General features: G+C 38.7%; 2 protein-coding genes and 1 long non-coding RNA gene across 4 annotated transcripts; 2 read left to right on the top strand and 1 right to left on the bottom strand.

Annotated features, from left to right (window-relative positions):
• Window positions 1-7,077: 7,077 nt before the first annotated feature.
• Window positions 7,078-9,384, top strand: LOC134227330 (protein crooked neck). Its single transcript, XM_062708722.1, has 2 exons — window positions 7,078-7,213; window positions 7,270-9,384. Exons 1-2 carry the CDS (start codon window positions 7,178-7,180, stop codon window positions 9,304-9,306), a joined length of 2,073 nt encoding a protein of 690 aa, XP_062564706.1. The 5' UTR covers window positions 7,078-7,177; the 3' UTR covers window positions 9,307-9,384.
• A 387-nt stretch (window positions 9,385-9,771) lies between these two features.
• Window positions 9,772-10,489, bottom strand: LOC134227331 (N-alpha-acetyltransferase 20). The gene is made up of 2 exons (XM_062708723.1): window positions 10,332-10,489; window positions 9,772-10,276 (listed from the first exon to the last, which is right to left on the bottom strand). Exons 1-2 carry the CDS (start codon window positions 10,382-10,384, stop codon window positions 9,808-9,810), a joined length of 522 nt encoding a protein of 173 aa, XP_062564707.1. The 5' UTR covers window positions 10,385-10,489; the 3' UTR covers window positions 9,772-9,807.
• A 2,496-nt stretch (window positions 10,490-12,985) lies between these two features.
• On the top strand, window positions 12,986-17,899 carry LOC134219832 (uncharacterized). Of its 2 annotated transcripts, XR_009981681.1 has the most exons (6): window positions 12,986-13,225; window positions 13,298-13,444; window positions 13,503-13,598; window positions 13,664-13,726; window positions 13,795-14,320; window positions 17,292-17,899. It is a non-coding gene; the product is annotated as an uncharacterized LOC134219832 (long non-coding RNA). The 2 variants fall into 2 exon arrangements; XR_009981680.1 differs by having other exon boundaries at window positions 12,986-13,444.
• The last annotated feature ends 8,645 nt before the right edge of the window (window positions 17,900-26,544 follow it).

Below are 26,544 nucleotides of genomic sequence, written 5' to 3'. Positions count from 1 at the left end.
CGATGGATGGTTCTACCAACAGCTCATGCAACTCGTGGTTCATTCGCCTCCTCCACGTACCGTCCGCCATCTGCACCCCACCATAGATGGTACGCAGCACTTTCCTTTCGAAAACTCCCCAAGTAACCAATAAGCACTATATTTCGCCAAATCGGTCATATAGTGCTACTTTAATGCTTATAAGTTTTTAAATAGCTGTATAGTGGCCCTATATGGCGGTTTGGCGTAATATAGTGCTAATGGTTACTTGGGTCCAAGTGCGCGTTGGTCCTCCACGAGCATTGTCCAGGTATCGTGTCCGTAGAGGACTACGGGTCTAATGAGCGTTTTGTAGATTGTCAGTTTAGTACGGCGGCGAACTCTATTCGATCGGAGCGTCTTACGGAGTCCAAAGTACGTACGATTTCAAGCCACTATGCGTCTTCGAATTTCTCTGCTGGTATCATTTTCGGCAGTCACCAGTGACCACCTCAATTTCGTCACCACCGATGCAAACTCGAAGAGGGTGGCTCACATTGTCTTCTCTTGAATCCCTTCCTATCATGTACTTCGTCTTCGACGTGTTGATGACTATTCCGATCCACTTAGCTTGCCTCTTCAGTCTGATGTAGGCTTCCACCATCTTCTCAAAGTTACGTGCCATAATATCTATGTCGTCGGCGAAGCCAAATAGCTGGACGGACTTATGGAAAATGGTACCACTCGTGTTATTCCCTGCTCTTCGTATTATTCCTTCCAAAGCGATGTTGAATAGCAGACACGAAAGTCCATCACCTTGCCGTAATCCTCTTCGCGTTTTGAAGGGACTCGAGAATGCCCCTGAAACTCGAACTAAGCACATCACCCGATCCATCATCGCTTTGATCAACCGTGTCAGTTTATCTGGAAATCCGTGTTCGTGCATTAGCTGCCATAGTTGGACCCGATCGATTGTATCATATGCGGCTTTGAAGTCGATGAATAGATGATGTGTGGGCACGTTGTATTCGCGGCATTTCTGCAGTACTTGGCGAATGGCGAACACCTGGTCCGTGGTGGAGCGTTCGCCCATAAAACCCGCCTGGTACTGCCCCATGAACTCCCTTGCAATTGGTGCTAGTCGACGGCATAAAATTTGAGAGAGTACCTTGTAGGCGGCGTTCAGCAATGTGATTGTGCGGTAGTTGCTACAGTTTATGTCCTTACACATATCCGACTGTAGCACGTGGCCCTTACGTGAACGGTTCATCTTCTCATAGAACTTTCGTGCGTTATTAGCGCGGTACAGTTGCTCCGTCTCTTCACGGTCTCAATATTCCTGCTGGCGCTTTTTCCTCCGGAAAGTCGAGTTTTGTCTGTTCCCCGCCCGTTTATATCGTGCCTCATTTGCCCTCGTGCGATGTTGCAGCAATCTCGGCCATGCTGCATTCTTCTCTTCCACTAACTGCTCACATTCGCCGTCATACCAGTCGTTTCTCTGATCCGGGGGCACCGTACCAAATGCAGCGGTTGCGGTGCTACCAATGGCGGATCGAATATCTCTCCAGCCATTTTCAAGAGACACCTAGCCTAGCTGCTCTTTCGTTGGGAGTGCCACTTCCAGCTGCTGCGCGTATCCTTGGGCTAGTCTACCGTCTTGTAGCCGGCCAATATTAAGCCGCGGCGTTCGACTTCGACGCGTGTTGTACACCGTCGAGAGTTTTGAGCGCAGGCATACTGCAACGAGGTAGTGGTCGGATTCAATATTCGCACTGCGGTAAGTGCGGACGTTCGTGATGTCGGAGAAGAATTTATTTACCGTCGATTAGAACGTGGTCGATTTGGTTTTCCGTTTTTTGGTTAGGTGATCTCCATGTGGCCTTGTGGATTTTTTTTGCGGGGAAAGAATAAGGTGCTTCGGATTAGCCCTCCGCGGGAAGCTGCGAAGTTTATGCATCGTTGGCCGTTGTCATTATATACGGTATGCCGACTATCCGGTTCGATGACCGATCTATACATTTCCTATTAGTATTAGAAATATTAATAATGGACCAATCAAAAGGCAAAACTGCCACTATGAATTGAACAGATCGCGCCACCGTAGACATGTTCTGTCAAACACACACGAATAGAAATATGCCGTGTCGCCGTTGTTTTGATGCGGTGAGTGCAAAATGAGTTACCTTGATTGATCCATTAACAACATTAATTTTATTACGTGTACTATTAGGGCGAATTCAGTTAGACTTTAAAATGTTAATTTCAACGAATAACGTCGTGCATTTGGGTGTTTTATGTATATGTATCGTAAAGAGGAGATGCAGAGCTTGTTGTTCACTATACTAAAAATCCACACATATTCATTGGCAAAAATCCATAGATTTAACTTATGATGTATATCAGCGCACACATAACCATTCTCCACGCGAACTACTAATAAAATATATATCCAAATAAACTTTATGTGGTCCTCGAATGGATCAATCAAGGTAACTCATTTTGCACTCACCGCATCAAAACAACGGCAGCACTGTATATTCGTATTTATATTCGTGTGTGTTTGGCAGAACATGTCTACGGTGGCGCAATCTGTTCATTTCATAGCGGCAGTTTTTGCTTATTGATTGGTCCATTTTCACTGGTGGCGTTCTATTCTAAATTTTGACAGTTAAATAGACCAAATCTAAATTTCCCATTTTCACCGGGGCGGTCTAATTCTATTTTTCGAACAGTTTCGTTTCAAATAAATGGATCTGTCATACACTTTTGTTTCATTTTTTTCCACATTTGGACCAGAATTTCATCTTGCTCCAAATTTACCAAAACAAATAAAACGAAGAAGAATATTGTTTATTTTGATTTTGAGACTGTCATAGATTTTGATTTTTGTTTTTTTTTACATTTTGAAGTAAATGGTGCGGATACGAGGAGAAGGATGCGGACAAAATATTTAGATCCGGAATTTCCGCGGCACTATTGCAACCCCACAGCAACAGTAGGAAAGCAGTTCTGCGGCCAAAAAAAATCCCATCCCATGGACTCGAAAATCCACTACCGTCGGTGCTTGGAGGCAACCAGAGCAGTGCCGGGAATGGATTCGAAGGCGACAAAGATGTTCCATCCTCAAGCACTATGAAGATAACGACCTGTTCGTTCTTTTGTCTTTGATTGCATTAACACCGGAGGTGCTCGGATCCGATTTATGAGGTGGTCAATAAGTCGGACAAGATGCCTTTAACGCTGAACAGCAGCTATTCGGGATCTTCAGTTACCAGATGGAATATCGCATTACCTACAGCTTCGGATAGCCGGAGATCCTCCGAAAAACAGCGATTAGTATCATTCGATGCTTAGAGGCTGTGAATTGTGAATTCCGACGGCAATCCACAGAATCATTCGCGAATTATGAAGGGAGTTCTTCGTGGATACCGACGGGAATCTTTAGCGTATTTCGATGAAAAGCCTTCATGGATTCAGACGAAAACCAGACAGGAATCCGTCGCGATTTCTGAAAACAGTCCGTCGTTTATTTCGAGGGGAATCTTTTCGCTCAAACATTCCTCCAAGAATTCTTCAAGAAGTGTTTTCAAGAATTTCTCCAGGAGATTCTCCAAGAGTGCTCCCAGGCGTTTCTTCAAGAGTTCCTTAAAAGAATCCTCCTGGACTTCTTCCAAGAATTTCCCCCGAAGTACCTCCGAGAATTCTTCTAGGAGTTTTTTCAAGAATTCTTCTAAGAATTCCTTCAGAATTTCCTCCAAGAATTCCTCCAGACGTTCCTCCAAGATTTCTTCCAGGAATTTATCCACTAGTTCCTTCAAGAACTCCTCGAGCTGCTCCTCTAGGAGTTCCTTCAAATATTCCTCGAGGAGTGAGGAGTTCCTCCAAGAATTCCTCCAGAAGTTCCTCCGAGAACTCCTCCAGGGGCTCCTTCAAGAATTCCTCCAGGACTTTTTCCAAGAATTTCTTCCGGAGTTCCTCCATAAAGGCCTCCAGCGGTTATTTCAAAAATTATTCAAAGAATTTTAGAATTTCCTGCAAGAATTCCTCCAGGAGTTCCTCCAAGAATCCTTCAGGAAGTTTCTCCATAAATGTTTCCATTAGTTCCTTCAAGAATTCCCCTAGGATTTTCTCCAGAGTTTCTTTAGGAATTTGTTCAGAAGTTCTTCTTGGAATTCCTCTGACATTTCCTCCAGGATCTCCTCCAAGAATTCATTCCGGAATTTCTCCAGCAGTTCTTTCAAAAATTCCTCTAGGAGCCCCTCCAGAAGTTCCCCCAGGAACTCCTTCACAAGTTCCTCCAATCATTCCTCCAGGAATTCCAGGAGGTGCTTCTTAAGAATTTCATCCAGGAGTTCCTCCTGGAATTCCTCTAGGAATCCCTCCAGAAGTTCCTTCAGGAGTTTCTTCAGAAGTTACTCTAGAAGTTCCTATAAATGTTCCTCCTGAAATACCTTCAAGAGTTCTTCCAGCAAGGAACTCCTTCAGAAGTTCCTCCAAGAATTCCTCCAGGAGTTCCTCCAAGAATTCCTCCAGGAGTTCCTTCAAGAATTCCTCCAAGAGTTTCTCAAAGAAGTCTTCCGAGAATTTGTTCCAGGAATTCTTCCATTAGTTCTTTTAAGAATTCCTGTAACAGTTCCTCCACATGATCCTTTAGGAATTCTTTCAGGAGTTCTTTCAGCAAGGAACTCCTTCAAAAACTCCTCCAAGAATTCATCCAGGAGTTCCTCCAAGACCTCCTGCAGAAATTCCTCCAGAGTTCCTTCAGGACTTTCTCTAGAAGTTCCTATAAATGTTCCTCCAGAAGTTCTTTTTGGAATTCTTTCAGGAGTTCTTCCAGCAAGGAACTCCTTCAAAAGTTCCTCCGAGAATTCCTCCAGGAGTTCCTCCAAGAATTCATCCAGGAGTTTCTCAAAGAATTTTTTCAAGAATTTCTTCAGAATTTGCTCCGGGAATTCTTTCATTAGTTCTTTCAAGAATTCCTGTAACAGTTACTTCAGAAGTTTCTTTAGGAATTTCTCCAGGAGTTCCTCTGAAAATTCCTCCTGGAATTCCTCTAAAAATTCCTTCAGTAGTGTTTCCAGCAATTTCCCAAAACACATGCTCTAGAAGTTCCTTCAGGAACTATTTCAGAAGTTCTTCCGGAAATTCCTCCAGGAGTTCCTCCAAGAAATTCTTTAAGAGTCCAGGAACTCTAGAAGTTCCTTCAGGAACTACTTCAGAAGCTCTTCCAGAAATTTCTCCAGGAGTTTCTCCAAGAAATTCCCCAGGAGTCCCTCCAAGAATACCTCCAGGAGTTCCTCCAGGAATTCTTCCATTACTTCCTTCAAGAATTCCTCGAGGAGTTCCCTCAGGAATTTCTCCAGAGTTGCTTCAGAAATTTCTCCATGATGGGTTCCTCCTAGAATTCCTTCATGAGTTCCTACAGTAATTGTTTCAAAAATTCCTCCAGGAACTCCTTCGGAATTTCCTCCAGGAGTTCCTCCAAGAATTCTTCTAGGAGTGTTTTTCAAGAATTCTTCCAAGAAGTCTTTCAGAATTTTCTCCAGGAATTCTTCAATTAGTTCCTTAAAGAAACTCCAGAAGTTCCTCCAGGATTTCCTTCAGAAGTTACTTCAGGATTTCCTCCAAGAATTTCTCCAGGAGTTCCTCTAAGAATTCTTTCAGGAGCTCTTCCAAGAATTCCTCCAGGAGTTCCTTCCGGCAATTTTCCTTCCTGCAATTATCCCGTTAATTTCTCCTGAAGTTCCTCCGAGAACCCGTCCTGCAGTTCCCCTAGAAAAGTCTTTTGCGGCTCTTTCAGCAATTCCTCATGGGATGCTTCCAGCAATTCCTTTTGGATTTCTAGATTCCTCTAGATTTTTTTTCAGGAATTCCACCTCGAGTTCCTGCTTAAAATCCTCCTCGAGTTCCTTCAGCAAATACGCCTGGAGTTCCTCCAGCAAATCCTCCTCGAGTTCCTCCTAGAGCTCTTCCAGGAAATCCTCCCGGGGTTCCTCCAGGAAATCCTTCCGGAGCTCCTCCAAAAAATCCTATCAGAGCTTCTCTAGGAAATCGTCCCAGAGTTCTTCCATGAAATCTCCGCGGAGTTCCTTCAGACTTGCAATTGCAAAACTATACGTCGGTTACTGGGTCTCATCATCTCACCAATGCTTGCCGACTGTGCGATAATAAGGTTCTGCAGCGTCTGTACGTAACCTCAAACTGATGACAGATTAGTAGTACTTCGCGTTGGACTCGGGGGCAGCCAACCAATCACGAAGTCGAATCTTGTCGGAGTCAGTGGATAGTACTACTGAACTGTCAAAAAAGTTCATTTGACGAGGACCGAATTCATTCGTGACGTCATGCTGCAGAACCTAATGGAACATTTTCTTCGAGATGGACGCGAAGGTCGGTGCCCATCACGATCACACATTGTTTATAAACAACATTTGTTTAAATATTATGTTTTGTTATGTTCACACTATTTGGAACGGACACCGGTGAAAAAGGACAAAATTGGTCTATTTTGGTGGTCTATATTTTAAAACTGTTAGAAAATAGACCAGAAAAATAGAGCAGCGGTGAAAACGTCCTCAAGATTCATTTTTTATAACAGTCGAGATTCAAAAGCTTAAAACTGTTATACCGCTCAGTTTTATTTTCTGCAGATTTGAACCACGAATGAATCACGAGATTCAAATATTTTTCAATTGTTTTGGTGCATGAATGCGTCATTTTATGTACGGATCAATCCACTTTGCATTTACCGCGCCTTCCTCAGCAGCAACATAATCATTTCATTTAATGGAAAAACAATCAAACATGAATAGAACACTGCTGGGAAAGCCTGTGAGTTTGTTCTATTTTGGCTCATATTCAAACTAGAATAGTATTCGAAAATTTACAACCAAACTGAATCACTACTGATTTCACTCTAACAGGTTTTCGTGTCCAATAAAAATAAACAAATTACTTAAGACAGGAAGAGCAAAATTCTGCTACTAGGGGGTCCACTATTGGGCATTTTACCCTACATGAGTACCTTTGAGTTTACCCGTGAGTGTCTGAAAAGGCCTATTAGGTTTAAAGTGAAAATAACTCACTTTTGGGTAATTTCAATTTTTAGTGTAGCTGTCATTTTGATTTTGTTTGTTTTTGATACGATTTCGAGCCGATAGCCTCGAGCGCTTCGAGAATTTATTTTGCATTCAATCATTTAAATTAATATTAATTTATAATGGAAAAGCCACAGAAAATGCCCAAAGTGGCTAAGGTAAGTCAATATCACTAGCAGTGGAAGAATTTTTTTAAACTATTTGATTTTTACAGGTGAAAAACAAAGCCCCCGCGGAGGTGCAAATCACAGCAGAACAGCTGCTTCGTGAGGCCAAGGAACGAGATTTGGAAATTTTACCACCTCCGCCGAAACAAAAAATTTCCGATGCTGCTGAATTAGCCGACTATCAGCAAAGAAAGCGCAAAACTTTCGAGGACAATCTTCGTAAAAACAGAATGGTGGTGAGCAACTGGATCAAATACGCCCAGTGGGAGGAATCGCAGAAGGAGATCCAGCGAGCGCGGTCCATCTGGGAACGTGCGATTGACAACGAACACAGAAACATAACGATATGGCTCAAATATGCCGAGATGGAAATGAAAAATCGCCAGGTAAATCATGCCCGGAACCTGTGGGATCGAGCCGTGACAGTGATGCCCCGGACGAATCAGTTCTGGTACAAATACACTTATATGGAAGAGATGCTGGAGAATGTGGCCGGAGCGAGGCAGGTTTTCGAACGATGGATGGAATGGCAACCGGAAGAACAAGCGTGGCAGACCTACATCAATTTTGAGCTGCGATACAAGGAAATTGATCGGGCCAGACAGATCTACGAGCGTTTCGTAATGGTTCATCCGGAAGTTAAAAACTGGATCAAGTATGCTCGATTTGAGGAGGCTCACGGATTCGTCAACGGTGCTCGATCGGTTTATGAACGGGCAATTGAGTTTTTTGGGGATGACAATTCGGACGAACGGTTGTTTATTGCTTTTGCGAAATTTGAAGAAGGTCAGAAAGAGCACGATCGTGTCCGTGTGATTTACAAATACGCTTTGGATCATCTACCGAAGGAACAGACGGCGGATCTTTACAAAGCGTATACGATTCACGAGAAGAAATATGGCGATAGATCCGGAATCGAAGATGTGATCGTTTCAAAACGTAAATTTCAGTATGAGCAGGAAGTTGCTGAGAATCCAACAAACTACGATGCTTGGTTTGATTACCTTAGACTGGTCGAGAATGAGATGAACCAAGAATTAATCCGAGAAACGTACGAAAGAGCCATTGCCAATGTTCCTCCAGCAAAGGATAAAAATCTGTGGCGGCGGTATATTTATTTATGGATTAATTATGCACTTTATGAAGAACTAGAAACTGACGATCTTGAGAGAACTCGACAAATCTACAAGACATGTCTCGAACTTATTCCCCATAAAATATTTACATTCAGCAAAATGTGGCTGCTCTATGCCCAGTTTGAAATCCGTTGTAAAAATCTGCAAGTCGCCCGGAAAGCTCTGGGAATGGCGATTGGGATGTGCCCTCGGGATAAATTGTTCAGAGGATACATCGATCTGGAAATTCAACTAAGAGAATTCGATCGTTGTCGAATCTTATATGAAAAATTCCTTGAATTTGGACCAGAAAATTGCATCACCTGGATGAAATTTGCCGAATTGGAATCCTTACTGGGGGACATCGACCGTGCTCGAGCGATTTACGAGCTGGCCATCCAACAGCCTCGCTTAGACATGCCCGAACTGCTCTGGAAGAGCTACATTGACTTTGAGGTACAGCAAGGAGAGTTTGAGTTTGCGAGGCAACTATACGAGCGTCTCTTGGAGAGGACAACGCACGTTAAAGTGTGGATATCGTTTGCCAAGTTTGAAATAGCGGCGGAAAATGAAGACAACATCAATGTGCAGCTGTCTCGGCGGGTTTACGAAAGGGCCAACGACAGCTTAAAAAATGCAACTGAAAAAGAGTCACGCGTGTTAATTCTGGAAGCCTGGCGGGACTTTGAGAAGGAGCATGGCGATGATGAAAACCTACAGAAGGTGATGGCGAAGATGCCACGAAAGGTTAAGAAACGACAGAAAATCATCTCCGAGAGCGGCGTGGAAGAAGGATGGGAAGAGGTGTTCGACTTCATCTTCCCAGAGGACGAGATGGCTAGGCCGAACCTGAAACTGTTGGCCGCGGCCAAGAGTTGGAAAAAGCAAAAAGAGGTAGTTGTCGCACCGGCTGAGGGAAATGATAATCGAAGTAATGATGTTGCTGAAGAGCAAGCAAAGGACGACTAATTGTAATGTCGATTTAAATAAACTAAGAATAATTAGATTCAAAGAAATACATTATTATTTTCTATTGATCTATTTCTACTCATGTGTTGCCGTTTTGCTCTATATGAGCCAGTATGCTGTTGTGGCTTTGTAATCCTCATTGTTGAAACGAATTTATAATGCAATTTACAATAACGCTCCAATGAAATTGACTTATTGAATTTGTTTTCAAGATATTAAATGAAGTCGGGTAAAAAGGTTGAAAAAAAATAAGGGCGATTTAAATATGCCGTCTACTATATTTTAAAACGTCTAGACCACCTCCCCTTTCTTTCTCGATTTTTTCATTCCTAGTATATGTACTATCACAAAATCTTAGACCCCCTTCGCTAAATCATGTGACGTCATTTTAGAACGACCCTCTAAGTAATGTTCTCCATTGGAGGATTTTCTTTTGTCTACTTTTCGACTTATTCATAAATACACTTTTGCATGCAATTTATCAATTTATTTTCACTACTATCAGTCCACCTCTTCCGGGCGTACAGGATGAGTTAAGGGAATCACCGATTTCCGGAACACGTCCCTTGAACAAGCTTTCCTCATATCGTAAGCATCTTCATCCGGATCACCGACGTAGTATTCCAGCACCGTTCGATAGACAATGTATCCCAGTTTAGTGTACATGTCGATCGCCACCTTGTTGCTAACCCTCACAAACAGATCCACAAAGTAGCAACGCTTCTTCTCCGAAACGTCTTCTAGGAAGTTCATAAGCGTCGCGGCCAGTCCTAGTCGGCGATAGTCCGGTGAAACGGTCAAAGCCGTAACGTGCCCGTGCCAGCTCTCGCCGTGCCCTGCGGCCTTTCCCATGATATAGCCCATTATTTCGCCGCTGGGTGATTCGGCCACCTGAAAGTATTCCGGCCAATGAGCCAAGTACTGCATGTAGAATGCCAAGCAGTACGTTTCGGTCAGAGGGTCCAGATTCCTGGAGGGTGCAGATAAATACAATCCGGATTTCAATGAATGTAAAAAATACTTACACTTTGTTGAATTTAAACATATCGTTACAAGTGAACGGTCGTAATGTGGTCATTTTAACAACAATAATTAACACAATTTTGGATTAAATTAGGGAGAATATCTGAATAATCCACCAGGCGCCACCAGCAAGTGCTTTTGCAAGAAAAAAAAACAAAAGGCCTTTTTATGACATTTAAATCTATAGGCTTTTTCACGAGACGTATACACGGTTAGATAAAAGTACCTAATTTTAGGTATTCCGTGTATGGTAGAAAATCGAAAATTTGTTTTCAATAAAATGAAATATCTGCAGTTAAGGTGCCGTCAGACGTTGCAAGCAAATCACTCGCAACGAGCATTTTGCTCGCAGAAAGTGACAACTGTCAAAAATTTCCTGTCTTACTACACTGAAAGTGATTGCATGCAAACAAATGACAACTCTTAAGCAATCGCTCGCTTGCAATGTATGACTGCTAAGCGTTAAAAAATTGTAACTCACAGAAACAAAATTGCGCTTGCTAGTGCAGCACTTTCGCTCGCAAAAGTGAAAACTTTTTCAGATGGCAGTGTTGCACTGCAAAAATAGGAATAGAATTAGATTTTTTGGCCAAAAAAACAAGTTTTCGTTTTTGTTTATATTTGCATGAGAGTAAATCTGTCATTTGCTTAAAGTAAAAAATTGCTACGTGTGACTGCAATTGCGAGTGCTCTCAGAAATCATCCGCTCGCACGAGTGATTTGCTTGCAACGTCTGACGGAGCCCTTTACACTGTTAGTTTCGATTACCGAAGTCGGTAAAATTTTACTGGGTTTTTGAACAGCTGACTTAACTCGGTAATTTTAAATGCTACTGAAAAGTCGGTAAAGATTCGAGCTCATGAAATGTCAAAAAATAACTGACTTTCTCGGTAATTTTTTTTGTTCACTGGGGTTTACCGAAATGTCCAGTTATTGAAATCGTTTATTTTGTATAAATAAACATCATAAATATTTTGTGGAATATAAAAAAATATCATGTTTGACTAAATATGTTAGAATAATAAGAACAAAAATGTATCGTTACTTCAACTTCAACGATAGTCATTCAAATGAGTTTACGTGAATCAACAATTTCTTACTAGATTTGACAATCAATTTCGATTCTGATTCCATTCTGGAGGTGTACTTGTACTCGACAATAACCAAACTGCCAAGTGCTGCTTGAGTATGGATCCCTACTACTGCTTGGGAATGGATTGCCGTTGGTTATCTGATAGTTTACGGCTAATGGAAACAGTAGCAGCCGGCATATATGTAAGGGCCGAAATGAACCAAAACTTCTGCGCAATTATCAGCGGAACTTTTTTTCGATTCCGGGATCCTCAAATCAAGGTGCTATCGAGGGTGCCTGCTCAAAACTGTACGGTTCTTCAAAAGTCCTGCGAAGAAAAAACACCAACTGTACCGTTTGCTTCCAGAACCTTGAAGAAATGCGAGAAAATGAATTTTGCCTTTTCAAACCACGAGCTCAGTTGACGTTTAGTTTTGAAACGCATTGTCAGTAGAAAAATATCAAAATACCGTAATTTCGGTATTCGTGTTTACTGACTTTTTAATCTATTCAGTAAACATTAGTAAACATTCACTTATTACAATAAAGTCGGTATTAATCATTACCGAATTCAGTAATTCATTTTGCCTAATGCTGACCGTCGGAAAGAATTAGTCGAATTACCGAGTTTTCAGTATCTTTTACGTTTTACGGTTCGAAAACCGTAAAAAAAAATTACCGAACAAGAGAGCCGTGATTAAGTGTGTATATAGGTCTTAAAGTAGGATACGGGAAATTGTATATAGCAATACATTAATTTATAACCATGTGAAGCTAGCACTCAATATTTCAATTGAGTTGTTAAATAGCGCTAAATATTCGGGAAATCATTGCCAACATTGGCTCAAATAAATGACTCTCATTAATTCTAATACTATATCCACACTACGGTCGAATAACATGTTATTCGCGCTTTGGTGTTATTCGGCCAATAACATGTTTTTCGAAGGTAATATTCCCATACATTTCTGACAGCCGAATAACACCATTGAAAAACATGTTATTGCGAATAACATGATACAACTGATCGAATTTGCTGCTCGACTGAAGGTCAAAGGCCCTGCGCATTTTCATTTGACGTCAATTGGAATGTCACTTCTGCGTCCAATTGGAATTCTTTCGCCTCCAAAATATTTTGTTTATTTATTTTTTGGACACACGGAGAACCGAAACTATCCAAAATTAGGTCGTTTTCACCCATCTTGACAGCAAAGTGCAACCACTCAAAATTGAGTTATGCCTTGTTCAGATTACGGCTGAATAACATGTTATACTAAAGACACACTGGTGGTATAAGGACCGTGGTATACCACGGTTATATACCCTAGTACATATTGTACCATGGTTTTCCACGTTGTACCAGCATGGTACAAGGTGACACACATGTGGTACAACTTGTACCATGGTACGAATACCATCAGTGTGTCATTAGTATTATTCGAAAGTGTTACTTCTGAATAACAAAACTGTTCACACTAGCATTGAAGGTAATACTTCTTGACAGCTGACAGTTCGTGTCAAAAAGAAATTTTTTTCGAGCAGTTTGTTGTTGTTTACAAAATTTTCATAGTTTATAAACTGGAAAATTTTTCGGTTTTCTTGTTTTAATAGTTAGGTACATGAAAATATTTCCTCCAAAATAGATCAGCAGATCCCTGGTTCTATGCGTCCCACATCCAGGAGGATATCTTCCACCAAAAAAAGCGGAAGTGGATTCGGTTAAAAAAAGCATACCCGTCGCAGACAATCCTTTGGAAAAAGAGGATCCTGGCTTTTTGTTTCCCGTTTCTTTGTTGGCTTAGGTTTGTCGATAGTATTGAGAAGGTAGGTAGATTCCTTATTTTGTAGTGCTGTGCTAATTAATCATTACTTTTTGTTTACTCTTCCATCACGGAGTCCAATTTGTGAGAGGTGGCTTTGGGGAAAAGACCAGCTAAAGACAGTCTGTGTAAGCGACCTGGTGAGCGACCATTGATTCGTCGAGAAAAGGAAATCCGGGGCCACCAAGTCTCTTGGTTTATAACCAGTGTCGCTGCCTCAGTGGTTGGTATAAAGGTAAGAAGGTTTCTCAGAAGACTATTACGTTGCTTGTCGGTTTCAGATTTTACCCGAAAGCGAGTCGAACGAAGTGCTCCTTAATGACTCGGAGGAAATTAGTGGTTCTAAAAGCGAACACCATCTAAAACACACGATGAAAGTGAGATGTTTGTAGATTTTCTTCAAAATTAATTTTCAATTCCTTTCCATTCCATCGGTTTATAGCCAAGGAATCGTGCTACCAGTCCCCACGGGAGGGGGTGGAAAGACGATTTGCTATGACAAAAGGTGAATATATCTTACGTAATTTGAATATTGGTTCATTGCTAAGGTGCTGTTTTGTTTGTTTGTTTTAGATTTCGCTTTCATTCAGCCGGGTGCGTTGGATCCTCCCTGATTGCGGTGCTGGATCGTCGTACGAGGCAGATACTGTGTGGGGAGCGATATTTTTGGTGGCCGGTCTGGATGCGTTGGCTAATGCCTTGATGGCTTGAGGCCTGTTGGGCTTGGAAGGAGTACGGTCATGTTCCTCCGGATGGAGGGGTTGGACCATCGCCGCTTAGTTCGGTGGCACTCGAGTTCCCTTTGGCGGCGCGGCATCACACGACGAAAAATCCCGGTGGTGCCCTATGGGTATTGCCGCGCCGATCAACCAAGGGGGCCCTTCATCGGTTTATCCGGTTAGGGCATCGAGTGTCGGCAACCGAAACAGGGCCGCCAGGTAAGATAGTGTCTAACCCAATTTTTTTGTTTGTATTTTTTAAGTTTCGTATGGTAGACTATTGGAGGTATGTACCGCTGATGTCGATGGACTGGAAACAAGTACTAGTAGTTATCACTATCGATAGTATGAGGGATGTTAGACCGAACTATACCATTAAAGTAAGTTATAGCCGTAATTAGTTTCAATAAGTTAATAAGGGGACGTTCAAACTTCAGCGGTGTTTTTATGATGGGGTATATTTTTTTTCCCTTAGACGGTTTTCATTTTAAATTATTGGGAAAAGTAGGTTTTGTTTTAGTAATAATTTGCTTCACAGATAACGCGGATCGTGCGGCGTTATATGTACTGTAATTATTTTTACTTGTAATTTGGAAAATCCATTTTTCCACCCGTAAGTTTTAACTGAGTTCTAACAGAGATTAAATATACTCAATCCAGTTGAAACCCGAAATTGGGTGCTAGCGAAGTTGGATTTTTCTCACAATCCGTACGTTAAACCTAACTTCGGAAGTGGTGCGCTGAATAGCGCTTCGCGGTATGAAAACAGCGCGAAGTTAGGTTTAACGTACGGATTGTGAGAAAAATCCAACTTCGCTAGCACCCAATTTCGGTTTTCAACTGGATTGAGAATACTTTCGGGAATCTTACGCGTCCCTGCTTTATGCGTTGCCTTAAGGAATTCTTTCGGAATACTGTAAAGTCCTTTCGGGATTGCACCGCCAAACCTTTTGTAATTTCTTAGTGAATCCTTTCGGGATTCCTTTGCAATTCTTTTGTGATTCCTTCCCGAATCCTATCGAGAACCTTTCGGGATTGATTTACGAATCCTTTCGGGACTCCTCCACAGATTCTTTCGAGATTCCTTGGCGATTGCTTCCTGAATTCCTATGCAAAGCTCAGGGGATTCATTACAAAATATTTACAGGATTCCTTTGAAACTCCTTCCGGCGTTCTTTTGCGATAATTTTGGAATTCTTTCGCGAATTATTTTGAAATTCTTTTACTACTCCTTTCGGGATTGCTTCGTGAATATTTTCGAAAGTCTTTCACAATCCCGTTCAGGATTCCTTCGAGAATCTTACAGGATTCCTTTGCGTATCTTTCGCGTATCATTTAAGAATCCGTCCGGGATAAATGAATATTTTAATAGTTCATTCGCAAATCCTTTCGGGGTTGCTTCTGGGATTCTTTTGGGGTTCCTTCGCTAATCGCAAATGCTTTTGAGATTCCCTCGTGAATTATTTTGAGATTTCTTCGTCCCTTCGGGATTCCTTCGCGAATATCTGAAGAAATTCTTTTGGGGATTCTTTCGCGAATCTTTGGCACAACCGCTATTGATTGAAAACAAGTTGTGATTTTGACACGTTTAAAGTCATATTTGCTACGTTTTAAATAAGGTACAGTGGGGTAAGTGGGTAAATGGGGTAAGTGAAAAAACGCAAGTATGTCACTGATGAAGCACAGAATTATTTTATTTCACTTCACAATCAAACAAGGCCATTCAAATACATGCGTTGAATAAGTGAAACATGAAATAATGAACCATTTCAACATGCGAGAGTAAAAGTTTATTAACCTTTCAAGTTTATCTTTTACACAAGTTGTTTTGCGTGTCAATAAATACAAATATTTTTTTATGTTGGTTTCCATAACACATTCAATTAGTGCATTGATAAGTTGGTTTTCTTTATAGTTTTGAATTCCAGCCACAAAAATATTGATAAGAACATCATAAATTTGGAAAAAACATATTTTATTGCTTTGCCTGTTTTCTACCATGGGTGGGGCAAGTGAAAAATTTCCGACACTGAATGCATTTTTTTTTCAAACACAAATAATTTCAATTAAGCGTATATAAACCAATGATACCAATTTGAACTCATTCGAAGGCTTTTGGTTATTACAGTGATACGTGGTAATACTAAATCAGGAACCCAAAGTGCCAAGCGTGTCAGTGTTTTAAATAATTTATGTTTGATAAATAATATTATTTGTTATTTATGTTATATTTAAAATGTTATTTATATAGCTTAAATACAAGAATATTTACTATTGCAAATATATCAACAATTATGATTTATTTGGTTGAAATTTATAAAATTTATTTATTTGGTAATGTAGACTCTTCTACTGAAATCATAAGTGGATTGTTAATGAAACACGATATGATTCCAGGTTTGATGAATATTTCAAAGATAATTTCTCTGCATTATCGCCAAGGTTCATTATCTTACTATAAACCTGAAATAGAAAGTAGTGTTAGACACAAATGGAGATAAGATATTAGATCTCAAAAAAATCAATCAAAGAAAACATAAAAATATAAAAATCATTTAACGGAGGCACTCTAGTGCCCTTTGACTTTCATGGTGTCAAAACGCACCACAACAGATGACAGTTATGCTATATTCAGTATAATTATCATTTGCATGAAATATATGAACAGAAAATGTGTTCTTATATTGAAAAATCCTCTTTTAAAATAATTTTTTCACTTACCCCACATGTAGGGCAAGTGAAAAATTGAAACCGATTTTTTTGTTTTCCAAATATTTTGTATCCTAAAAGTATTTTTCAAAGATCTTGTTCGCAGGCATATAAAGATTGGATAGAAGATTGGTTATGTCATAAATATGATCAATTTCAATATTATCTTCAACTTTTATGACTTGATGAACATGAAATATACGATTTCCTTTACCCACTTGCCCCACTGTACCTTAAGTCATAATAAAAATGATTCAGACGATGCTAGCATATCGAATAGGGATTCCCGAATAAATATGTATTTATTCTACCTGTCATAAGACGAGTTTATACCATCCCATTGAATTCCACCATTTAATTGTATCTTGACAGATACGTATTTCGACCTCAACAGTAAGGCCGTCTTCAGTGTCTCGTACTTGACTCACTTCACTCGAGACACTGAAGACGGCCTTACTGTTGAGGTCGAAATACGTATCTGTCAAGATACAATTAAGTGGTGGAATTTAATGGGATGGTATAAACTCGTCTTATGACAGGTGAAAACATTCCACTAAAAAGCTCAAAATAATTTTCTTATTATATTTATTCTACCTGATTATTGCGCTTAATGATAATATTTTTCATGTTGTTCTTCTGAAGGTCGATGCAGCGTTGTCATGTAAGGCAGATTTGACAATTCTTCAGTGCCGTAGTCAAAGGAAACAGTAGTCACCCGATGGCGAGCAAAAACGTGGGAACAATATTCGTATGGTTGCTTTTTGGCGGGATCATCCAGTAGTGACTATGATCAATTGGCAGCGATGGTGACCCCATGTATAATCGCAGCATCGCAGTTCGATACAACAGGATCAACAATGAGAAAAGTAACAAAACAGATAATCCACGATTATTCTTCGCTGATCCTATTCGAAATCAACATGCCATCGTTCCCGGGACTTTATGGCCTGAACTACCCGAGTAGTGGACTACTGTTAAGGTTTCACAAAGTAATAAACTTAGGGGAAGATTCTAATTTTTATATTATTATTCCAAAAAAAAGTCACATTCCGAAGAAAAATCGCCCTAAATAATATTTTGTGATATTTTTTTGTGGGATATGCTGTTTTTCACGATTTTCCAGCTTGGAAAACTTGTGCCATTCACCTCGTAATACACTCATTATTATCTGTTTTGGTTATTTAATATGTGTGCAAAATGTAAATGAAAAGAAGGAAAAATAAATAATATAAATTACATCAATATTAGAATCAACTAGTTTAAAAAACTCACTTATTTATACGCCATGTACATTATCGTTCACTCTAAAAAAAAATACAAATTGTTTATCTGATTTTGTACGTTGAAAACAAAATTACATAATTTTCGGTGGTCAGTTGGTTGCAGCTGGTTCGTTGTATAACTTAAATATTGTTTTAATTGATTTTTTTAATTTGATTTTATTATCCCTTAGTTCAGTTTAAATTCAATCTGAATAAAATTACATATATGTATATATTAGTATGTTTAATATCAGTTTTAATTCAAATACAGTTTAGTTGAGATAATTTCAATTATTTTTTATTTAATTGAAATTTAATGTCAATTTAATTTTAATTATTCTTCAATGGTACAATTGGTTCAACCGGAACTTCCTGTTTTCAACTAAGTGTTTTATGAACATTTCCACAGTTTTTAATAAAAATCTTTCTAAGGCCGCAAATCCCATTATTATGTTTCTTGTATGGCAAGTACAAAGGATACTCTATGCACAGTATAATTTCTATTGAAAATTCAACTATCTAAGACGAGTTTAGTACCTACTTTACATTTAATTCCACAACGTTTCGTTACCTTTCCATATACGTATTTCGACCTCAACTGTGAGGCCGTCTTCAGTGTTTCGTTTTTGACTCGACTTCAAGTACGACACACTGAAGACGTCCTCATAGTTGAGGTCGAACTACGTATGTAAAGATAACAAAACGTAGTCGTAGTGGAATTAAATGCAAAGTACATACTAAAATCGTCTTTGACATTTCAAGACATTCTACAAAAAGAGCTTAAGTAGTTTTCCTATTTAATATTGTTTTTACTTTATTTGAACTTTAATAAAATTTAAAGTTTGGCTTTATATGATTCTCAATTTAATTTCAATTTAGTTTTAATTCAATTTAATTGGATAAAATTTAGTTGAATTTAAATCTAAATATAATTCAAATTTAATTCTAATTTTACTTCAATATTGTTTTAACTCATTTTATTTAATTTAAACTTATAATTATCATTAAATTAGATTTTGAATAAATACCAATTTAGTTCCACTTCAATATTATTCAATATATATTCAATTTTAATACAGGTTGCGAATCTTTAGTCATGATCGTTAAACTTCTTTCAGGGCATCACTGAAATGTGCAGTGCAACATAGTAGCCTGAATTTGTGTGTGCTATCTTTCACGCCACGAGCAGCAATGTTGCCTGTTGAGGAGTTATGCAATTAGCTCCAGAAAACCACGGTATAGATTAAATTCGATTACTAATTATTGGGACGATTAATTTAGATGCGGTTTTCACTGAGTGAAAGCTGTTGAGTATTCCTTTTAGCTATGTAGGTTTTCTTTTAACCTGCGCCTCATGGGGAAGCGTTATTAACAGTATAATGAAAAAATAAATTTCCCCATACTAATTTGCATGCAAACTTGAAATCGCTTGTGCTAAATCAGTTTTATTCCAAATGAGCTCAAATTTTCAGAGGACACTCAGAACATGGTAAAGAATCAGATGAGCGCTGTGGAGCAAAATCGATTTTTTGAACCACCCTAATGTTCATCGTTTCGAAAGCTCATTAAGCTTCACCTTTCGTTTTAAATGAATCCTTTCGCAATAAATTCAGACGGCGGCCTTGAATGTGGTTGAATATTGCATAATAATTTACACATCAGCGATGAACGTTGAATATCCCATGATTCAATCTGTGGTCACAATGTTTTTTCATCCAATAATCGCTGAAATAGAGAAGTGCCAGCTAAAAACAGAAGAAAAAGTAATAAATTATAAAATTTCAATTCTGGTGCATATTCCCAAGAAACAATTGTTGTTTGAAGAAATGTCTCTTACAGCTACGCTATTCAGCTGTATGTTTAATTATGATTGATTTATTGCATTTGATACCACTATACCAACCTTGTTCGCCCAAAAATGGAGAATCTATTCAACAACAGTAGTTCTATAAGCATGTTGAAATAAATGTTTAAGCTATCACCTTGCCTCGATTGTTCAACTGCAGAAACAATAAAAGAGCTACAACAACATTAATTCAACGCTTGTTACTACAAAGCGTATTACCCGAACTAATAAAGCGTTTGTTCAATGTTTTACAAATAAGGCTGTTTGATATACTGTTGTTTGTGTAATATAGAAGATTGGAGAAAACTATTATTCAACATTAGTTTGAGAAATAACGTTGGTTTTGATGGCTATAATACATCTCAATTGTTGTAAGGAATATCTCAAATAAAGCTTATTACAAGTTTCCACAACAAAAATGTTAAAAGAGGATTTAATTCTTACGGATAATTTTAATTTTGATATATTTATTTTATGGCCTTCATGAACTATCTATTTTTCAACTAATTAATTTATAGAACTGTGACTTGTTTTTTTACATCAACTAGCCATTACTACAGCTATCACAATCTCGAACGATGTGAGGCTCGAACCCAGGACCCTTCGATTGACATCCGCCTGCTCTTCCGCTGCTCCATGCAAGGTCATATAAATCGACCATGTTAAATGTAGTTATAAATTATTTAATACCTTGAACAATTTATTGTACAAGCATTGAATAAACAACATTTGAACATGTTTATTAAATAGAATGTACATGACAACAATATTGTTGAAAACGTTTGCACAGCAACGTTTATACAAATTCAGATAAGCATCGAATGTAGTTGCCCCGATTACAGTTTAAGAATCGTTGAATAATGCATTCTGAAACAACCTGCTTCCAATAGTTAATCCGTGCGCGCATCTGTTGCCCATCACTGTCTAAACATCAACAACAAACAGTGCGGTGCAGTAATCAAAAAAAAATGAGCAAAGGTATCAAGAGTTAATTTATTGTAGATTTCATTCTTGTTGTGGAGACAATCGAGGCCGGCAGTCTTTTTTTGAGGTAATTGCAAAATTCAATTGCACAGGGCCTTCTTCTTCTTCTTCAATGACTCTACATTCCAACTGGAAGCCTGCTTTTCAACTATTCTATTACCATTTCCTCAGTTATTACTTGAAAGCTTTTCTATGCCCGCCATTGCATGAGTATGTATATTGCGTTGCAAGTACAATGGATACACTGTGCCCAGGGAGTCGAGAATGTTTCCGAAAACATCCAAGACCGGACCGAGAATCGAACTCGCGATCTCCGAATTGACAATTCTACGCGTTTTCTCACAAGGCTACTGGAGACCCATCGTTGCAAAGGGCCCCCACGATTGAATTTTGAGAAACTTTACAATTTGGTTCTTTATATTGATAAGGTATCAATGTATTGTCTCGCGTATTTCGGTCTGATATTATGCTTTTTAGTATAATTTTATAGTATTAAGCAAAAACAAGCTTTATACCATTCGTAGGTTCTGGCACTGGTAAAAAAAAATCTGGTACAGCTTTGAGTTCTGCGAATGTCGCTGCATTTTCCACTGTTTTGTGTTGTATTGGTAGCGTCCTACACAACAACTTGTTTAATTTGCGGTGATATGTACCACTCTTTTTAAACTTTTTGATTTATCCAATTTCCCAAAAATTCAATGCACAGTTACATCCGTACAGCCAGATACGACATAATTGATTTTATCAATAATGATGAATCAACAGCAATTATGTTGTGTTGAACAACATTTGAAAGAACATCACTATGAATAAATAAGTTATTTTAACAGTTATCATACAGTAAACTTATTTCGCAATTAATCAACATGTTTGGTTCAAAGGCTTACAATCTAATATAAGACACATTACTTCATTGAATTGTACAACTTCGGCAGCGCTGTTGAATAACAAATTCTAGCAAATGTTATTCATCATCACATAAACATGTTATTCAATATCAACTTGATTACACAAAATAGGATTTATTTTGGTGGAATAAAGAATATTTACAGTGAATAATACAACTGTACTTCACCCTGCCAGGGAAACTTTAGGGCAACATTTATTAAACTTTTATTCGATGCTTTATTCAAATAACAACAATACAGGGAACTAATGCAGTGATTTCAATCAGTATAACATTTATTAAACAACTTCTTAAACATTCTTTATTGTTCAACTACCATCGCTTCTATACAACAATTGTTCAACAAGCTTGTTGATTTATGGCTCTGAATTGTTTCTTGGGTTGTTTTGTTGATAGAGGAATAAACAACTCATTTGAAGTTATTGGTTACCAGAAAATTCAACGATTGCTTCGACCGGAATTTCAGTTCAGTGTCGGGAAGCAGTTAATGTCACTTTTTTATAGCAGCCGCCATTATGGCGAGCGTGGAAAGCTGGATTGATCTTAAGCCCCAAACGCAATATAACGTAACGGCAAAGGAAACGGAAAATTTGACAGAAAAGATATGGGCTAACTGTCAAATCCGTTTCCGTCGCCGTTCCGTTGTATCCAGCTTTCCACGCTGGCCATAATGGCGGATGCTATAAAAAATTTGACATTATCTGCTTCCCGACACTGAACTGGAATTTTCATCGAAGCAAACATTGATTGCTCCGTTACCAATAACAGCCAATTTGTTGTTTGATTTTCATCAACAAACAAACTTTACAGCAATTTGGAATTCTTAACACTTATGATAAATTCATTATTATGTCTAATTTCAATTTAATTACAGATTACTACCGAGAGAAGTGGCAAAACTAAGAGCTTGACGGCCAACTTGCGTGGATAGTAAGCGTACACCGAAGTGGAAATGATGATGAACGTTGGGGTTGTTTTAGGCATTTGGGAATCAAGAAGTGTGTATGTACTTGGTATTTTAATATCTGAAAAGTATTACTCGTTCGAACAATAAAGGTACTATTTCCTTTCTCTTTTGGCGTTCCATGCATATAGACTTATTCTACGAACAGATTGATGCAAAGTTGGTCAATTCCGACTTTCCTCACGTAAATCGTCTAGTAATTCATTTGGAATGTGTCCCATTGGAGCGATCTAACACCATTGTACTTGTAGAATGATTTACATTGTGGCGCTAACCGTAAGTGGGGTGAGTAGGACACATCTTTGGCGGATTTCCCTTTTATGAAATAGCTCTTGCTGCCAACCGCAGAATAGATTTTGATTTAAATTTTATAAAAATATACTATTATATAATAAATACAATAAATGGTTTCTTAATTTAAATGTTTGCATTGGGTGTACTTTTATTAATTTTAAACCCCTTTCAACTCTACTGTTACAAAACCATATGAATTCTTCCGAGCTTTACGAAGCGCGAAGGACAATAATGCACTAATAGCAGTCACTGGAAGTTCAAATGAACGGAACAGAGGTGCTACATAGTACTAAAATTCACGCTTTTTCGAGAATCTGTTAGGTCTCATAAAAACAATTCAATTTGTTTTTGTTAAATATCTTGGCTGTGCATATGCACAGCATATGTTTCGAAATGGACAAATTGATATGAAATTTGCGAAAAAGAATCCACGTGTCTTGGAGGGACTCGAACCCTCAACCTCCTACTCTCTAGATAGGCGTGATAACCCCTACACAACAAGACCACTTAAAGGTCACGTTTGCGGAAAAGCCATCAGAATCCGAGTACCAACCTCAAGATATTTAACAAAAAAATGGTTTTCGTACGACCGAGTTGCCGAATAATATGCAATTAATTGTAATCAAGTGTCGGTCTTTCACCGTCATTAGTCGTCTGAGTACACGCGACCGCTTACGTAAAGGTAATCAAACTCATCAAATGCTTTAGCCAAGCAAGCCTTTGGCACAGCAGAGTGCGATTGAATTCGCATTCTATACCGTCCCGCCCAGCCCGTTACTGGGGGGCATGGAGTGCGATCCTCTCGTTTAATAAACAATGCGCACTCGCTTGACTGTGGATATACAATAGTAAAGCACATGTGAAGATTAGACAAATCAAGCATCCGAAAGATTTTCAATCTGCAAAAAAAGAGCTAACCGCAGTGGAGGTTGGTACTCGGATTCTGATGGCTTTTTGGCAAACGTGACCTTTAAGTGGTCTTGTTGTGTAGGGGTTATCAAGCCTATCTAGAGAGTAGGAGGTTGAGGGTTCGAGTCCCTCCAAGACACGTGGATTCTTTTTCGCAAATTTCATATCAATTTGTCCATTTCGAAACATATGCTGTGCATATGCACAGCCAAGATATTTAACAAAAAATGGTTTTCGTACGGCCGAGTTGCCGAATAATATGCAATTAATTCAATTTATCATGATTTGGATACGCAACTTCGGATACGGATAGGTTTACCAACCGCATATCGTAAGCGATGAGTCACAGCCCAATGATCGACCTCAATGTTCCTGATCCAAGTTTTCAATTTGTCCACTTCTGTATATTATCCAAGTAAGTTAAAAGCTAAATAGATTTTTCAAGTTGTTTCCCTCGATAGTCTGTAAAATTAAAATTAGAAATATCAATGAAGTTAAGCGTTAAGAATTTCAAATTCCTGTATAAGGTTGTTTGTTGATGAAAATCAAACAACAAATTGGCTGTTATTGGTAACGGAGGAATCAATGTTTGCTTCGATCAGAATTCCAGTTCAGTGTTGGGAAGCAGATAATGTCATTTTTTATAGGATCCGCCATTATGGCTAGCGTGGAAAGCTGGATTGCGTTTGGGGCTTTACTTTGTCTGCAGCATTTTTTTTATTTTAAATACAGTTGAAGCTAAAGAAGCTAAAATAATACGAAAATATTATTAAATCAATGCATGTAGCGTGAATATTGAAGCAGTAATCATGCCCGGAGAGGAAATTGATTAATAATCAGATCAAATGCTTACCAAAAAATTTAAAGATGAAATTCCCATTGTTCTTTGCTTCTTCACGTGTTTTTTTAAACAGCGATAGAATACGCGAAAGGTTTCACGTATGACAGATGGGTTTACCGAAACTCAGTTGAATTACGAATTACCGATCACTATTGCAAATTTGATTGCCGAGTTTCAGTAACTTGAATAAACGTCATATTTATTAACGAGATATCAGTGAAAATAAACTTTTACGGTCATGTTCGTTAATTTATTTTACCGAGGATAAAATTGTCGATTAAGTGTGTATATGTCGCTGCATATAAAATTTACTGTCAGATCAAATAAAGTTTAAATATATCACCATTATATTGTAAGAATTCAGTTTTTGAAAATCAATGTCCACAAATAAAATTCAAATGCTTCAAATAGAATGGAGCTGAAGCCAGTCGAGCCAATTTTATATGATTACCGCACATAAAACATAATGGCGATTTGATTTCAGTGTATTACTATTACTATAGGTCTTCTTTTATACGAGCTTTTAGTGCTTTTTTAGGACTGCTTACTATCGCTTAGCGGCATTCGGTGAGTCTATTTCAGCACGGGATGCCGGGGTGACACATGGGGGAAAATCCGTGAGGCTGCCTTCAGCAAGCGCCAGCTGTGTTTGGTCATTTGCTTCTCCGACCCCGGACTTTGTGCAAGACAAATTCAATTCGTGTTCTGGTGCACACATCACCAGCGACGATCAAAATATGGTTCACCCAACGGTTCATCAGACGTGGACAGATATAAGGCTATTCCGATCGTATTTTTGTTGTATGCACCTTTGTTGGAGCTCCTGGGACACGTTCTGGTACCCTCGCTGGTACCGAAAGCCAGTGCGTCGTACTTGTCTACATCGCTCTTCTGCTGATTGCACCTTTGATGGTCTCCTGAGAACGATGATGTCGACGAGATGTTCCTCCATCTAAATTTTACACTTTCTCCTTCTTCATAGAAGTTATTGTTATTTATAATATTCTACTCAATTCATTCATTTTTGCATTTCTTCACTAATGCAGATCTAGTGGAAACAAGCCGGTAAGCAGCTGAGTGATACCTTCGAAATGAATTCGGTCTCTTGACGCGAACTCGTACAATGAGCACCATGAGACCCGGCGTTCAATGCATAGTTCCCACATTCGGAAGAATGCTCTTTCCCTTCCTCAGACGATGTCAGTATTTGGGGCGGAGATGGATATTCATACGACTGTCGACGAAGTACGTTGTTGCTGTTGATTCCTCAGTAGGTGATGCGGATGCTCATGATAATGAATACACATGACGTCAACAAGGAAGCCGGCGCTAAGTAAAGATTAGGGACCTGAACAAATCGCTGCGGCTGCACTGACGTCAACGCGGAGGCCAAAAGGGTTACTGTTGTGTTCCAAAAATACAGTGACGCGAGAAGCGCGAATAATCATAGAGAATCCGTGGTTGCGAAAGCTGTGACTTGCTGGTTTTAATCAAATATAAGAATGAATATAATCAAATGACTAATTCTGAGTAGTTTATTATTTTTCATGTTTTGAATATTAGTATTTTATTTAGTATTGACAATTTTAATTCAATCAAGAAATGAATTTTATATTCAAATCCCATTTGACTCTATTAATAAAACATAATAAAGGTAATCGGTGGTCAAAAATAAATTATATGTGCTGTCACTTATACATTTTCTATAAGGCCCACACATAAAATGCATTAGAATGAAGCTATTGCAAAAATCTATATCGCTCACACATAAACTTGATATGGATTTTTTGCACAGTGTATTTGTTTTGAAATTTTTCACTGTGAAAATCACAGTTCCAAACTGAGTAAAAACTTTCAAATCCATCAATTTTGCATTTCACTGCAAAGT

Source organism: Armigeres subalbatus, chromosome 3 (genome assembly GCF_024139115.2).
Source record: "Armigeres subalbatus isolate Guangzhou_Male chromosome 3, GZ_Asu_2, whole genome shotgun sequence".
Classification (NCBI taxonomy): Eukaryota; Metazoa; Arthropoda; class Insecta; order Diptera; family Culicidae; genus Armigeres; species Armigeres subalbatus.
The sequence above is the reverse complement of the archived record's forward strand: the minus strand, read 5'-3'. Positions and strand labels throughout refer to the sequence as shown.

What these genes read in the sequence shown, in the direction of transcription:
- LOC134227331 (XM_062708723.1), bottom strand. Translation starts at nt 10,384, where the DNA reads ATGACCACATTACGACCGTTCACTTGTAACGATATGTTTAAATTCAAC. An exon ending in ATGTTTAAATTCAACAAAGT is followed by an intron (nt 10,277 to 10,331) that starts GTAAGTATTTTT and finishes TGCACCCTCCAG; the next exon opens with GAATCTGGACCCTCTGACCG.
- LOC134227330 (XM_062708722.1), top strand. Translation starts at nt 7,178, where the DNA reads ATGGAAAAGCCACAGAAAATGCCCAAAGTGGCTAAG. An exon ending in AAATGCCCAAAGTGGCTAAG is followed by an intron (nt 7,214 to 7,269) that starts GTAAGTCAATAT and finishes TGATTTTTACAG; the next exon opens with GTGAAAAACAAAGCCCCCGC.